Genomic DNA, 17,500 nt, shown 5'->3' with positions numbered 1-17,500 from the left:
AAGTATCAGTCTGGGAAACCTTCGTAGGGAGGCGTGGACAGGTGGGGAAGCGACGCGTCCTTTGGCACAGGTATTCGTCGTGCGACGTGCAGTCACGGCGACAAACCGAACAGTATATCCTGGTTATTCCCGCTGTGGCTTGTGCTTGCCCTGAATCTTTATTCTTCTTATCTATACTGACAATAGCCCTGCAATGCTATGTTACTGACATGCTTAGTGGATCATCGAACCTAAGCCCAGATTTAAAAACGCTCTGCTCTCTCACCACAACTATTTTCAAGGACCACAGAGATGATAAACCAGATTCTCAAGAGTGTTTCTTCTATTAATAATGTGGAAACCTTATTGATATATCACGAAGAGCATAAACAAACACCCTTAAGAGACTCGCGTAACTTCAACTAGTGTTTTGAGTTGTAGAAACACGGCGAATAAGTGTTTCAGATGTACCTTAGATGAATGGAGAAAATTCAGAATACAGTAGAAATAGATGCACTACGATGATCCACTATTGACTCTAACGTTACATGCGTATACGCCACACAGATGAGGAATAGAGAAGAAGGACAAGGGAGGTGGTGTTTACTGAACCATCATCACACGCTTATCGGTTATAACTAGTGCGGACAGGATCGAGGCCTTAAAAGTGTTGGGTATCCTATGTATAACCTTCACATCAGCCGCCACACACTCGCTCTTCTCCCCTTACTTCCATATAGTAACAGGTGGTATGCGTTGAGATGCAGCTTGTGATGTCGCCAGTGAAAACACCCCCGTGGATCTTAATTTAACCCTAATGCCGCTGTTCTTCCTTCTTTAACGTTTGTAGCGTTGTATTAATTGTTTGCAAGGAGATACGAAAGAGAAAACGGAAATTTTTCATTTTTAGCATTCTAAAAACATTCACGAGAATTAAACATAAAAGTCGTGTCTGAAAAGCTGTAGTTCTTAATTGAAAAGGGGGAAATATAGCCCTGTAATAAAACTATGTTGATTTTGTCTATATTTTTCTTTTCATTTGCTGTAGAAATATTGACGAGAGCAAAAATGTCTGAAAACTTGTATAGGTTCTAAACGGGAAGAACAAAAATGACTCCACGAAAGAAAATAAAAAGACTAAGTTAATTTTTACACTCACTACAAATATTGACAGCTTAGCAAAATAGAAAACAGAAAAGTTATAGCCTTTGAATGGGAGAAAACGAAGAGAGAGAGAGAGAGAGAGAGAGAGAGAGAAGCATTAGATAAAGGGTTAATTAAAGCTTCAGCAGCGTCATACAACAGTTCCTCCGCACATTCTCACACCGCGTTGACAGTAGCATCCTCACTGACCCCCTTGGCTTTCAACACCCCCGTAGTAGTACCGTGGGGACATCCGGCTGGTTCACTGACGAGGGTGCTGAGAATTAACGCTGACGATTTAGATGTCTGGGAATTGACGTTTTATAGATGAAAAAAAAGAATAAATAAACGAAGAAAGTGATGGTAGCTGGTAGTGGTGGTGGTGGTGGTGGTGTTAGTAGAGGAAGAAGAGGAGTAGGAAGAGTAGGAAAGCAGAATAATACTAGTAGAGAGGAGAATTATGACAATTGTAGTGTGGTAGCAGTTGAAGTTGTAGTAGTAGCAGTAGTAGTAGTAGTAGTAGTAGTAGCAGTAGTAGTAGTAGTAGTAGTAGTAGTAGTAGTAGTAGTAGTAGTGGTAGTAGTATAACAGCAATACCGTAATATTAACGTGTGTGTGTGTGTGTGTGTGTGTGTGTGTGTGTGTGTGTGTGTGTGTGTGTGTGTGTGTGTGTGTGTATACCGCTCATCTAGCTCACTAATTGGCTGCTCTTTAGGCCTACGCAAGTTGTACAAGAGAAGTAACTGTTTCTCGGACTAGAGAGAGAGAGAGAGAGAGAGAGAGAGAGAGAGAGAGAGAGAGAGAGAGAGACGAAAAAGAAAAATCCAATTCCCACTAATTAACATTCCACCTTTCGGTTATAATAGTAAACTTTTGCCACCGCCTGGAGCCGCCGCAGGAGTTAGCGAGCCTATGTGGAGAGAAAGAGGCAGAATCAAGTGAATGCGTGACCCGACTATCCGGTGCCTGGGGGTGCGGGGCGTGGGAGCGGCCTAGAGACACAGGAAGGGGATGAGAAGGAGCAGGAGTTGTGGGTCAGGAAGAGGAGGAGGGGAAGCTATTAAGAGAGGCAGGAAGAATAGAATAATAACAGGAGAAACAGGAGGAGGAGGAAGGGAAAACTAGATTTATTTGTCAGGAAAGGTGAGAATGAAGTGATGGCCAAGAGAGAAGAGAGAGAGTTGGGGGTAAGGGGGCCGCTCAATACTGCTCGCCAAAGTTGTTTTTTTATCGAAGGAAATTTGTAAAAAGTTGGCCAATATATATTTCTACCCGTATACTCCTTGATAATCCACCTCTCTCTCTCTCTCTCTCTCTCTCTCTCTCTCTCTCTCTCTCTCTCTCTCTCTCTCTCTCTCTCTCTCTCTCTCTCTCTCTCTCTCTCTCTCTCTCTCTCTCTCTCTCTCTCTCTCTCATAATGGGACCGTAATCTCAAACGTTTCTACGCCACAACTCCTCTGCTTTCAATAGGCTGGAGTTGAAATGACAAAGAGTTTTTACACGTTTCCATATTCATTGTGGTTACTATTTGGTGATTCTATACACCTTCAGAAACTCATGTGGGGATTAAAATAGTGAAGACTGGTCATTCATCTTCTGTCCATCATAGACCCTTCCTAATGTCAATAAGAAGGTCTAAACGTTCACAAACCTCATGGTAAAAATGTATCCCAGTACTGAAGGGGTTAAGAGTGTTTCAACGGCTATAGTGACAAATTAACAACAATTCTACATTATTAACAGATGAAACACTCATGAGAACATGACTTTCATTTTTTTACTACTACTACTACTACTACTACTACTACTACTACTACTACTACTACTACTACTACTACTACTACTACTACTACTACTACTTCTACTATTCTGCATCCTCTTTCTGAATGCTAGATTAACAACATTTCTTCATTATTAACAGGTAAACCACTTTTGAGAACTCGACTAAACATTTCTACTACTATTACTGTTGTTGTTGTTGTTGTTGTTGTTGTTGTTGTTGTTGTTGTTGTTCTTCTTCTTCTTCTTCTTGTTCTTCTTGTTCTTCTTTTTCTTCTTTTCTTCTTCTTCTTCTTCTTCTTCTTCTTCTTCTTCTTCTTCTTCTTCTTCTTCTTCTTCTTCTTCTTCTTCTTCTACTACTACTACTACTACTACTACTACTACTACTGTGCTTTCTGAATACTTAGCAATAAAACACACATTAACGGATTTGAGCAGTGCAGTGTCATCTTCTTACGGACACAGCACGAAGCAAGGAGGGCTACGCGAAACAGGAGGAGTGGAAGAGATGAGAGGCAGCGGAGTGTTCCATTAATTAGGGCCTCGGCTTCATGTTATGCCACCGTGAACAGTAGCATGGCGAAGTTCACGGAAGAAGTTTACGGTGAAGTGCCTGTGTAAACCGTCTCCTTACTGTTCACTGTTCGTAGTGTGTGTGTGTGTGTGTGTGTGTGTGTGTGTGTGTGTGTGTGTGTGTGTGTGTGTGTGTGTGTGTGTGTTACGTGTGGCAAGAAACATTCGGTGTGCTTGTATATCTCAGCCTTTCTGTGTATCATGTGAAGCTTGCTCAGAATCTCTCTCTCTCTCTCTCTCTCTCTCTCTCTCTCTCTCTCTCTCTCTCTCTCTCTCTCTCTCTCTCTCTCTCTCTCTCTCTCTCTCTCTCTCTGTGTGTGTGTGTGTGTGTGTGTGTGTGTGTGTGTGTGTGTGTGTGTGTGTATCATGACTACGTGTACGTGGAAAGACGATGACAGTGACAACTATGATCTAAAAAGCTCTCGCCACCTCACTTCACCTTCAACAAATACGCGTAACACCTCACAAAGACTTCCCACAATCCTTTGCCTTTACGATCGTATACGTGAGCATTCCTTCGCGTATATTTTGTTTTCAACCAGGCTGCAGCAGAATTGATCCAGGTTTTCAAGGGTGTTTTTATATAAAGTGATAGTTTAACACATTAACGGGCAAAGCATCCTTGAGAGCGCCACTAATTGCCTCAGTGGCCTTAAGGAAGAGTCCGTATGTGGCAGCAAAACCTTGAAATAAGCGAGACAGGCAGGCAGAAAGGGAGGAGGGGAAGAAGGCGGGGCGGATGAGCACCTAACCTGTATCGTACGTCAGGTAGGCAGGGAAGAACACGTTTCGAAGTCAACATATCGTACTGTATGTGTACATAACGCCGGACGTCCTCCCTTCCTCCCCGCCAGCGTGCGTGACTTTATCCTTCCACACACCGTGACTGTAGTGCCTCCCTCCCTCCCTCCCTCCATTTCTCCATGTCTCCCCCCCCCCGGCCTATCTCCCCTCCCCTTTTTCCCTGCACGCAACAAAGACTGAAAGACCGATCTCTTGCCTAGCCTAACTATTGCTACTGGGACCTGGCTTGACGTAATTGCAGCTTCCTGTGTGTGTGTGTGTGTGTGTGTGTGTGTGTGTGTGTGTGTGTGTGTGTGTGTGTGTGTAAAGGAAGTGTAAGGAGAATGTTAAGCAAGAATTTGGATATCGAAAGTAGGAAATTTTTCGTTTGTTATTGAAGAAAGAAAGGAGAAGGCGCTGACGTTTAAGAGAGAGAGAGACAGAGAGAGAGAGAGAGAGAGAGAGAGAGAGAGAGAGAGAGAGAGTGATGATAAGTGGATAGGTTAATCTCCTGAGTCGCCTTTCCCACACCAACTCTTCCTTCCGCAGCCTCTCCACTCATCTCCCAACACTAAAATGCTTTCTCCGCCTTCCCTCTCTCCTGTGTGTGTGTGTGTGTGTGTGTGTGTGGCTGCTCATTCAGGAACGCCTAATGGTTGTAATAGGGCGGAAGTTATCTCTCTCTCTCTCTCTCTCTCTCTCTCTCTCTCTCTCTCTCTCTCTCTCTCTCTCTCTCTCCAAAACAAATACGTTCTTAATAAACTTTAATTTTCTTGTCTGAGCCTCTCATCTCTCTCTCTCTCTCTCTCTCTCTCTCTCTCTCTCTCTCTCTCTCTCTCTCTCTCTCTCTCTCTCTCTCTCTCTCTCTCTCTCACTTGCGTCACTTTATGGCTGCTGTTGATGGTGTTAGCATTGTGAAAGTTTGCAATTAAAAGTGTGTACCGTATGATACCAGCAGCAGCAGTAGTAGTAGTAGTAATAGTAGTAGTAGTAGTAGTAAAGTCAGGTGCAATTACATGGGTTGCTGAGAAAGGGAGTTGCTGATGGTGTTGATGGTGGTGGTAGTGGTGTTATTACTGGTGGTGTGGGATTACCGCTGATGTAGAAAGTGCGAGGTTGGGGATGCACGATTTGTCAGAGGCAGCGGTGGTGGTGGTGGTGGTGAGAGCAGAGGTGAAAGTGTTCCCGTAAGAGAGAGAGAGAGACAGAGAGAGATTTGCGCCTTTCTTTTCTTTCCTGCTATCTCCCATCCTCTCTCTCTCTCTCTCTCTCTCTCTCTCTCTCTCTCTCTCTCTCTCTCTCTCTCTCTCTCTCTCTCTCTCTCTCTCTCTCTCTCTCTCTCTCTCTCTCTCTCTCTCTCTCTCTCTCTCTCTCTCCTACCAAACTCAAGAAACACTATGAACAGCACACGCTAACATAACACTTCCTATAAGAGGGGGCGACAGAGAGACCACCACCACCAACAGCTTGTCTGAGCAGTTTTCTCTCGCGTAGCCGGAAACTGTGCTACTCTCTCCTGCCTGGTGTTTGCTCTGTGTGTGTGTGTGTGTGTGTGCTAAAAAAAAAAAAAGTATGTGCCACTTACTGATGTGGTTCGTGTGGGTTGGAGTTGATACACTTAGAAGGAATCGCGGTCGACTTCTTTTTACTGGATGCCACCTCACCTCAGCTGTATATACGTAACTTCAGCACCACCACCACCACCACCACCAGAATTGTCACGTTACCGGCGTCACGAATTGTTAAAGGGCAGGGTTTTCATTAAGAAGGAAAGAAGCTGATGTGCACTCCACCCATCTTTTTAACAGAGAGAGAGAGAGAGAGAGAGAGAGAGAGAGAGAGAGAGAGAGAGAGAGTGATCGCTTTAACCCCCTTTCTGACATTGCCCACCCTCATACAGTGCTCCCCTACTCTAGTAAAGCCAACACACTCCCTACAGTTCTCGGCCACGTGTCATTTGATATCCCAAACTGAATTACACATGGTCTTATCTTTACTGTGGATGAAAATGGTAGTACCAGTATTTTGTTAAGCATTACGTTGTGTGGGTTTTGCAATCTGCACATTCATATGATTAGCAGAGAGAGAGAGAGAGAGAGAGAGAGAGAGAGAGAGAGAGAGAGAGAGATAGAACGGGGGTGATGGAGGCAGAAAAATAATCTTGTGAAGAAAGCAGAAAAGTTGTTTATGTTTTGGAGAGAGAGAGAGAGAGAGAGAGAGAGAGAGAGAGAGAGAGTGTCCTTTTGACCCGTTTAGCACAAGGCAACATCTTAATTTAACCTCACTTGGGACTGTCACGTAACTAAACAGTTGAGCGAGTGAAGGAACGCCGTCTTGCCTCCACCGTCTTCTCAGTCACACCAGAAATGAGGTCCGTATTCTGAAACACTCAGTTCTCTCACCGTGACTATTTTCAAGGGACACAGAGGTGATGAGCATGGGTTTCTAAGGGTGTTTCTCCTGTAAATAATGTACTAGTAACTTTAATGTCACTGCAACCATTAAAAAAACACCCTTGAAAACTTGTCGCTAGATCAGGAGCCTTATGAAATTGTGGAGATGCGGACCATGAAGTGTTTAGTATATGGTCGCTCATCTCACGGAATAGAGTAGCGTTGGAATAAGTGACACGATGAGGACCAGTGGCGAGGGGTCAGGTGGTGAGTTTAGTGTTGTTGACTAGCGTTATCTGAACCCATTATCGACAGACTGTGTAACACGATAGCCAAGTGTCTTGTTGGTGTTGGCGCCTCTTTGTGTTGTTGTTTTGATGTTTGTTGTATTGTGATGGTGGTGGGCTGTGAATGGATGTGGGAGGAGAGGAGAGGGTGTAGTTCTTTTTGTATATCATGGGTACAGTAAGCGCGCACACACACACACACACACACACACACACACACACACACACACACACACACACACAGTACGCGGTGTACTTATTGCGTATTATATATTTTCGTACATTGCTGCGCATTTTGAATCTCTCTCTCTCTCTCTCTCTCTCTCTCTCTCTCTCTCTCTCTCTCTCTCTCTCTCTCTCTCTCTCTCTCTCTCTCTCTCTCTCTCTCTCTCTTTCTCTCTCTCTCTCGTTATCACGTTATATTCTTCCGCGTAGCAAACAAAGTCGTCCGTGAAGGAATCAATACGCAAGGCCAAGGAGAAAGTGAGGCCACGGTGTTTTCCTCCTGATCCTTCTCGCCTCACCTGGCCTGCCCTGAGCCGGGTCGGCCGCAGGGCACCATGGACTCCGCCAAGAAGCCCCCACTGGTCAGAGGCGAGAATCTGTTGTCAAGATGAGGCTCACTACGGATGAGGTGAGTGTTTGGAGCACTGGAGCTGTGAGAGTGAGGCTAATTAAAGACGGTGTGATAAGTGTACGGGTAGTGGCAGCAGTAGTAAGAGGTTTAAAGACATTTATCGTCCAACTTTGAATTATCCATTTGGCTTTTCGCTACTGTGGCTGCCACCTCACTGGGTCTCTTTTCCTACTTCCTTGTTTCGTAGGTCACAATCTTCCATAAGAATTAATAGTTTTATTAGTTGTAGTAGTAGTAGTAGTAGTAGGAGGAGGAGGAGGAGGAGGAGGAGGAGGAGGAGGATGAGCAGCAGCAGCAGCAGCAGCATAGCTATAGCCAAGTCATGTTACCTGCCATACTCATTCTCGATGTGTTTAACGTGTCTCTTTTAGTCTGAGTGTTCTGCTGATCTGTGATGTGTTGACAGTATCGTCAGATCAAGGGACTTACAAACTGGAAACTTCACATCTCATCTCTTGCTAAAACAGCTTGTATGAAGTTAGTCATTCTGAGGCGTCTCCGCCAGTTTTGCTCGACACTCTAACTGCTAACTCTGTACAAGGGCCTTATCCGTCCTTGTATGGAGTACTTTTCGCATGTTTTGGGGTTCCACTCACACAGTTTTGTTAGATAGGGTGGAATCAAAAACTTTTTGTCTCATCAACTTCCGACTGACTGTCTTCAGCCTCTTTCTCACCGCCGAAATGTTGCATCTCTTGCTCTTTTATTGCTTTTTTCATGCTAATTGCTCTTTAGATCTTGTTAATTACATGTCTCCCCTTTTTCTGCGACCTCGCTACAGGTTTTCTTCTTCCTCTCATCCCTATTCTGTCCAACTCTCTAATACAAGAGTTAACCAGTACTCTCAATCATTCATACCTTTCTCTGGTAAACTCTGGAACTCCCTGCTTGCTTCTGTATTTTCATCTTCCCACGACTTGACTTCTTTAAAGAGGGGGCTTTCAAGTCATTTGTCCCAATTTTTTTTTGCCTAACTCTTAATCTTTAAGGGAACTGGCAATCAAGTGGGCCTTTTTCTTTTATTCTTTTGTTGCCCTTGGCCAGTTTCCCCTCTTGTATAAAAAAAAGTGAGGGGAAAAGCACTAAGCACACATAACTGTTGAAGGTTACTCGACTTATGACCCGAGACTGTACTGCCTCGTGTCACGGTATATACGCTGCAGCGAGGCAAGGACAGTCGGTTAGGCTTATATATCTATTGGATAATGAAGTAAGGAAACCACAGACGGGACATAATCAGTCAGTAGTTGTCTTTGGTTTGTACGGATATACTACGCCGTGTCTGAATTAGCGCCACACGCCTCTCGGGAAATTCCAGTGAACTTATCGCGGTTGGAAGTTATTCACATCTGTTTGGCAGCTTAGGGTAATGATTGTTGTCCTGTTTATGGCGAGGATTATCAGTGGCGGCGTTATCAGCGGGGTGACACTGTGCCAGTCTATCCCAGGCACGTGTCCCTCTGCGGTCAGGATCTGTTTGTCAAGCACTGCACCGAGCAACTCAGAGTCTAGCGCACGGATTGTCTTGTGCCTCGCAACAGTGGCGCTGCATTCGGCGGAAGCCCCTCCCGTCCCTCCCCGCCAGCTGGCCCTCGTCGACGGCTCATGGTGGGGCAGATTGGGGGTGTTATCGCTGCTATCTTCATCATTTTATTATATATAACTATTTTTGTTGTTGTTTTTGCTATTATTATACTGCTATTATTAATGCTATCATCATCTTTATTAGTACTGTGGTAATAGTAGTAGTAGTAGTAGTGTTGTTGTTGTTGTTATTGTTACATAGGTAATCACAATTAGATACAGCAAATACGCATTATGTTCGCTTATGTAAACAAAAAAATGCAAACAAGGTAAAATAAATAATCACATAAGCAAGCAATACACATTTATCTTTAAAAAAAATAAAGAATTGAATACGTAAAAAAGATGAAGTAATAGTAGTGTGTAATAAAACATTAAAGAAAAAAATATATTGTTCTTTTTTTTTTTTTTTTTTTTTTTTTTTTTTTTTTTTTTTTTTTGCACGTTTCATTTTTCACATGGAAATGTGAAATCCGTCATGATTATGATATCAGTGTTATTATTATACATGCAGTGATGAATATAGATGGCGTAAGATTAGTATTGAAAATGTTCATGGCTATCACTGTTTGATCTGCTGCAGTCTCTGACGAGACAGCCAGACGTTACCCTACGGAACGAGCTCAGAGCTCATTATTTCCGATCTTCGGATAGGCCTGAGACCAGGCACACACCACACACCGGGACAACAAGGTCACAACTCCTCGATTTACATCCCGTACCTACTCACTGCTAGGTGAACAGGGGCTACACGTGAAAGGAGACACACCCAAATATCTCCACCCGGCCGGGGAATCGAACCCCGGTCCTCTGGCTTGTGAAACCCTCGCGTGGGATTTGCCTTGGTATAAAGATAGCCTGTTATCACCACCATCATCATGAGAGAGAGAGAGAGAGAGAGAGAAATATTTAGTTTGCCCTTAATTTAATTCTCATCATAATATTGTTTCCTTCCTTCCTCTCTCCGCTCCCTCTCTCCTCTCCATCCTTTCTGATCCTCGTGCTCCTCCTCTGTCTCCTTCCGCTCTCCATTCTCCTCCTTTGTTAACATAGTAATATATGAAGGAGAGAGAGAGAGAGATAAAAAAGGATAAATATCGCCAGTTCATTGTTGTGGGTGAAGCAAGCATCCCAGGTGAGTGTTATCCCTGTGTCTGATAGCGAGGTGATAGGTGGCTGTTGTCACTCACCCTCTCAAATACCTGGTCGGGATGTCAATCAGTCAGTGTCAGCTTCACCACCGGCGAGGAGGGACACTCATACTCAGGCGTCGCTATGGTTATTCTTCTCCAGTACAAGGGCGCTATCAGGAGGCGGCCAGAACAGGTATTATGGGCCTGTGTCTTAGAACGATGTGGGCTTATAAGGGTTAAAAGGCCACGTGATAAGACAGGTTTTCATTGGGTCTCTCTCTCTCTCTCTCTCTCTCTCTCTCTCTCTCTCTCTCTCTCTCTCTCTCTCTCTCTCTCTCTCTCTCTCTCTCTCTCTCTCTCTCTCTCTGATTATGTAAAGTCTATGCTCACCCAGTCAGCACTTCAACCAGCTTCCAAACTATAGCCAAATCACGCATTCAATTATTCACAGTAGGTAAATAAGATGCAATTGTGTTGGATTACTACACTACGATCCCTTCATGACCAACAATCATCATCACTATCCTACAATAACAGCTAGAAATATCATGGAACCAACTTCGGGTTAAGGAAAAGGTCAACTAACACTAGAGTCACGAAAGCATCCTTGGCACCCCACAGGAACATCTACTTCTATACAGCTTGATGTAAATAGTCAAGGATATGCACTATGCACGTCCAGTTTTGAGGCGGCGATCCCTGGAGTATTGTGGAGCGTTGTGCAGCTCAGAGCACGTACAGGCCCCGGGGAAGCATGTGTAGTGGTGGCTGCCCCTGTGTAGCCTATGAATGGTGGCGTGTTGATAGTGGTGGGTGCAGAGTAGGAGAGCTTCCGGTGCAGTGTGTTGTGTTCTCAGAATGGCATCGTGTCCTGTCAGTGTTTGTGTGTGTGTGTGTGTGTGTGTGTTAGTTGAGGGTATGCAAGATAATGCTATATTTTTACCGCCACTCCAAGGACGTCTATTGTTGCGTCATATGTCAGTTAATTCTTGCATGCCGCATTCAATGTGACGCAACACTGTCATTAAGTGATGTTGATTAGCGAACGAGTAATACGAATGGTGTTAATTGCTCCTGTGTAAATAATTCATGTTGCTGAACTTACGTGACAAAAAGTGGTAGGTAGTCTCTCTCTCTCTCTCTCTCTCTCTCTCTCTCTCTCTCTCTCTCTCTCTCTCTCTCTCTCTCTCTCTCTCTCTCTCTCTCTCTCAACCAGTATTTATCCCATTCATCCCAGATTTATAATACTGATACCTCAATTAGCTCTTTTATTAATACTGTCCATATCTTTTATTGTTACACGTCTCTCACCCTCGATTCAATTACATCTCTCATCATCATTGGACCTGTTCTCTGTTGTGTTGTGGCTCTATGATATTAACGATCTCATTATCTCTTCCACAGGTGAGTGTTAAACTTTCGTCTTGGAGCGGCCAAGTAAGTATACAGTTGTTGGTCCTGCTGGCGTCTCGGGTAATGGTGCTGTAGTGTACGTATGTATATGAAGGAAAACAAGAAAAAATATGTATATTTTTCTTATGTGTATTTTAGGATACTATTTTGAAGTCATAATCATGGGGGTCACTTTTTTTTTTTTTTTTTTTTTTTTTTTTTTATACATATATTACATGTTTTAGATAGTTGTGAAGCTTATGATTATTAAAAAAAAACCAAATTATCTGTTTATTTGATCTCGTGTGTGTGTGTGTGTGTGTGTGTGTGTGTGTGTGTGTGTGTGTGTGTGTGTGTGTGTGTGTGTCATGTTCATGTTCATGCTAACTTTTGCTTCTCTCTTTCTAATACTGTGAATGTTGACAAAGAACGGACATAAGAGTGAAAAAGATCAAGTTTTCCGGACCTAATCCAACGACTTAAATACTTTCCATTGTTATATTTGAGTCATTTTCTTTGTTAAAAATTTGCCACATATTTCCCTGAGACTTTCCGGTACCATTTATGTATTCATGTCCCTATGATATTCATTCTCGTACATGTTTTTTTTTTTTTCCTTGCTCTGTCTGTAACTGGTGTAGCTTGCCTGAATACCGTTAGTGATTACAGATGTTTTGGTCAACGAACGGCCCGCGCTCCATGTCCATCAAGCTGAGATTAGTTACAATGATGGCAGACTTGTATGCCGATCACGTAAATGTGTGGTGTTTAGGGAACTGTTATCGTGTGTGTGTGTGTGTGTGTGTGTGTGCTTACAAATCTCTTAAGGAGCAGTGCATGGTTAGCAATCGCATGAGACTTATGATGCGAGTTACCCTCTTACACACACACACACACACACACACACACACACACACACACACCTTAGAGGGCCGGCAGTACAGTTAGCATTCAGGCTAGAGTCGTGTGTTTGATCGGACCGATGGTAGTCAGTGAGATCTGGCAGCCGTCACATCGCCGAGGCTCACCCACCGGAACACCCACGCAGGTCTCCTAAATCACGGCGCGCCACTGGGCAGGGGGAGGAAGGGGAAGGACTCTAATCGACCACACACGCTTACAACATTGTATTAAAGACCAGTCAGGCACGGAGACAAAAAAAGTAAAATAGAGTAATAAGTAAATAAATAAAGTAATGTTCATGTGTGTATTTGTCAAAATGGGAAGGGAATAGAACGCATTGCTATATCATGTCCGGATTAACTTCTTGAATTAAAAAACGCATCTATTTTCACCTTTTTTTTCAACCTGCAATGTTTCAGACGCGTTTCTTTGTTTACTTGTTTACGTAATGTGTTGTCCATGGCATTGATATTGGACGTTCGTTTATGATGTCCTTGAAAGTGGAAATGAACTCATGCAGTTCCATGTCACTGCTTGATGGACTATGGAAACGTTCACCGCCACACGTTCTCTGCAAAGATCTTACATTCAGTGAGTCACGTCCCTCAGGCACCGCGCAGGACACTCGACGGTTTTCTTTAACAAAACGAAACCGTAATTTTGTACGTATCATCTTCTTTATCTCATATTGAACAGCCTGCAGTAGTTGTTTGTACGTTTATAGTGTTTTCAAATGTGGTTGTGTGATTTTTGTAACAGCTTAACAAGGACTCACCATCATCAGAGAGAAAAGAGAAAGGGAGAGAGGGAAAATAAGCGCTGATAAGAACTCCACTATCTCTGATCTTTGAAAATATCCATGGTGGAAGATAATGTGTTTAAAAATACGGCCCATTGCACATTTTCATTACGTTTAGTTTTATTTTTCTTTCTTCCCTTAATGACGTAAAAAAAGGAAAGAGACAGGTCTATCAATGTTGTTAACCATCCACCACACTTGTATGTTATCTGGTGTGGCGTGATGAACAATGGCTCATTCCACGATAAATTTAGGTACTTTGTTTTCTCTCTTTTTTCCACATTATTATTTTTTATTCTCATCTTCCTATTATTATTCTTCATCTCCCCACCATCATCCGCCCTTTCCCATTTCCTTGTTTTCCTTTTGTGTTTTCCCCCCAGGATGTTTTGTTCCCTGCGTTTTGTGTGAGTTTATTTTATGACATCATCGTTGCTTCCTTTTTACAGCGCACCATCTATGAGTGCACTATTAGTCACGACGTTTCATAAGACAGCTACAGGAAAATTCATGATTATGAATATTATATCCGTTTTTAACTATACTCTTTTCTTTTTTTAACTGAGATTTGCGTGAATAGAATAGCAAAATATGACTGTCTGTATCCCGTCGGCATTCTGAAAACTGGACAAAGGTTTATGGTTATTTTTTGTGAACTCTTTGTGGTCCACGGAAAGTCGAGAGTCGGGCTAGTCGAGGTACAAACATTCACATTTTGCTAAAAGTTAGTAGCAAGTTACTTGATTCACGAGGCAAAGAGAGCAATAGCGGGGTTCTTCAATGAGCAGTGCATGAACATGCTCTTGGAAACCAGAGCAACGTTCCTGCAGAGTCTGATGCAAATGACCAAATTTAGATGTAGAGTTTGAAAATCCGAGACCGGGAGTGTAAGAGTGTGGACTAGAGTTTAAGCAGAAAAAATAAACTGAATAGATCTATATACTGTGGCAAGCATGCAATGGCGCGAAGGAAAGAAGTTACAGTCGAAAAAACAAGGTGGAGAAACGAGATAGATAAGGAAGGCAAACATACAATTATATCCTCTTTCGTCATCAAAAGACATTAGTTTACAGTGACGAATTAACAAAGCAGATGAGGAGGAGCAGTGTCACAGCTGTGAGTAATGTACCCAACTGTTTTGCATCCCTTTCCAAAACATGCGTACTTGTTCTGTGCGTGTTGTGGTTCATGTGACGCAATATTGACTCATGCGTACTTTGTGTTATCGGTTTTGTTTAGTTATGCGTCGTAGTAGTAGTAGAAGTAGTAGTAGTAGTAGTAGTAGTAGTAGTAGTAGTAGTAGTAGATGTTACTGTTTTCATTGATGTTGTTGTAGTAATAGTGATAGTAGTCGCAGCAGTAATCGAAACGCCATCAACAACAGCAGTAGCAAAACAAAAACGTATCAAGAATAGCATATAGTAAAAATAACAGCAATCTTTAGTTAGTTGTAGCACGTTTAAGTAATATTCAAGTAGCGACTTATGTAGTGTTTCTAGTGGGGGGGGGGCACTGAGAGGAGCAGCAGCAGCAGGAGGAGGAGGAGCTGGTGAAAGTTGCGACAGTTGTAAGGCGTATCCTTTTCCCTCCCTTGCCCTCCTTGTCTCATCTGAACCCCTGAAGGCAAAGTACATAAGCACCGACAAAGAGAGAGAGAGAGAGAGACAGAGAGAGAGATTTTGTCCATAATTTCCATCTCATCATAATATTGTTTCCTTCCTTCCTCTTACCCCACTCCCTCCCTCTTATCCCATCCCTCCTCTTCTTCCTCTTCCTCCTTCCTCTCTCCCTCCTCCTCCTTTGTTAACATAGTAATTGAGTCAAGTGGCTGGGAGTGTTGAGTGCTTAATACTTCCCCCTTCTCCCCTCCCCATCCTCCTCATATCTCTCTCTCTCTCTCTCTCTCTCTCTCTCTCTCTCTCTCTCTCTCTCTCTCTCTCTCTCTCTCTCTCTCTCTCTCTCCTGGGGGGCGGGGCCGGTCGGATAACATATTCAATCCCTTCTTATATACCATCGCACCATCCCTGCCTGTTACACACACACACACACACACACACACACACACACACACACACACACACACACACACACACACATACCGAAGGGAGGGGGCGCAGTCGTTAGCGGGTCGTAGCTGCGTTGCGTGCGGGGACGAGGAAGGGGAGGTGGGGTGAAAAAAGGGGAGGTAGTACTTAGCTAATAGGTGGGGCGCAGATGCATGGAAGCGATTAGGGCGGGAAAAGGAAAGCTATGGGCGGGGTGTGGATAAGGGATGTGGAGGGCGGAGGGTGGAGTTTGACGTGTTGGATGTGAGGGAGGGTGTATGGCAGGGAAGGCAGGGGTGAGTCTGTTGTATGTTGGGAAGCATTTCTGGAGAAGCGTTATCGTTTGCCTCACCTCCTGCTGCCCAGAATAAGTGTGGTGGTGAGTCAGACAGTGTAGGATTAGTAAAGAGGTGGCGACTGTAAGTCAGTCGTTCAAACCTGGCAGTGTGATGTTCCTAGTGAAGTGATTGGGACATCTTGATCTGATGTGTGGCGGTAGATGACTGGCGTAGACTCGGTAATCAGGTTGTTACTGTAGTCAGTGTGGCTTTGGAGCTCATGACATATTTATGGACAAGTATATGAGAGGTGGGCATAGGTGTATATACGTATTACATTATACAAGTACTGTCTTTCTTTGTGTTCTTATGTCAATAGTCGTACTTATTGCATCAGTAATAAAGGCAGCAACAACAGTACCAATAGTAGGAGCAGCCACATCATTATTATTAGTAGTAATAGTAGGAGGAGGAGGAGGAGGAATTGCTGCTGCTGCTGCTGTTGTTGTTGTTGTTGTTGTTGTTATCGTGTTCATCGTCGCTGATACAGTGTTGTAATAGAGGTGGTGCCGCTGATGATGATGATAATGATGGTGATGAAAGTATTGCATGTTCATGAACTACTTGTATTAGTTACCAAGATCTTATTACCGTGGGAACAAAGAATACATCCTAGTCCTTTACCTTTTTCTTTCAAATATCATAAGTCCACCATAGCACAGGAAGTCGTTTACGTGTAGCCTCATCAGGACACGACATTTCTCATTCACCAGAAGGTGTGTGTCACATCCTTTGGCGTGACGTAGCCTGCTGACACGTCATACACAAGTTACTGGAGGATAATGCATCACGTTTTGGAGACTCAGAGCGCTGGTGCACTGTTCTCATTCACGTAATTACATGTTTAGATGAGCAGCAAAACTTTGATTATATTGCTGGCATGTTATTGTTCAATTAGAAAAGAATGGTAATAACAAAACATGGACGGAATAGTGAGTGCAGTGGTAGTGGGAATGGTGCCTCGCGCTCTTCCTAACTAGCCCGCGGCGGGCCAGTGCCAGTGCCATCCCTGCTCCCCCTCAGTTGACAGCGGGCCGTGCAGGAGGCAAGTCGCATGGCGATGGTACCGCGGTGGTGAGGCGACTCTTCGTGCGGCGCTCACTCTCACAAGTATTCGATGTTACAAGTTGCTGTTAGTGAAGGTGGACATTCTATCACAACGTGTAGCAGCTCATGACTAGTGACTCACACGTATCCCTTAGTGATCACAGACGCGGTGGTTGTGTGGCTGTGACTCAGGGGCGTCGCGGAGACTCATGCACTGACTCCAATTGATTATTATTCAACAACCAAGCACAGCCATCTGAACACTTTCCCAAACCACATACTCGTGCAGTGCAAGTTAACGTGTACCACAAACACATCTAAAAAAAAAGTGGAAACATACGCAACACTTCGTCATGGAATAAATACCATTGAACAAACTCAAACTTAGTATTGTGTTGTCATTAGATACAAGTGACAAATGAAAAGCCGTGAATAAAAGTAGTGACATATTCGAACAACCCAACCAAGAAATACTTTGAACAATAAAAAATAAAAGTGAAGATCAAAACGAACGCCTCGGAAAAACTGACAAATTTGAAGGCGAGCTCGGGAGGTTGTAATGGACTGAGGAAGAGCCAGGAGCAGATGGTGCACATCAGCGGGTGGCGGTTTGGGTGTGTTAACTACAAGGTGAGTAGGGAAGAGGCGTGCCAAGAAAGTGTCCCTGCACCGCCTGACTGGCCGC

At 43.7% G+C, this 17,500-nt stretch overlaps 1 protein-coding gene across 1 annotated transcript in view; it reads left to right on the top strand.

Annotated features, from left to right (window-relative positions):
- Positions 1 to 17,500, top strand: part of LOC123517821 (ral guanine nucleotide dissociation stimulator-like) — a 40,989-nt gene that overhangs the window by 9,231 nt on the left and 14,258 nt on the right. Inside the window, exon 2 of the mRNA XM_045278333.1 lies at positions 11,696 to 11,728. Coding sequence (XP_045134268.1) covers positions 11,696 to 11,728 — 33 coding nt within the window. The remainder of the gene's footprint in view (positions 1 to 11,695; positions 11,729 to 17,500) is intronic.

The sequence above is a fragment of the Portunus trituberculatus genome, chromosome 42 (assembly GCF_017591435.1).
Source record: "Portunus trituberculatus isolate SZX2019 chromosome 42, ASM1759143v1, whole genome shotgun sequence".
Classification (NCBI taxonomy): domain Eukaryota; kingdom Metazoa; phylum Arthropoda; class Malacostraca; order Decapoda; family Portunidae; genus Portunus; species Portunus trituberculatus.
Note: the sequence above shows the minus strand (reverse complement) of the source record. Positions and strands in the feature narration are given on the sequence as shown.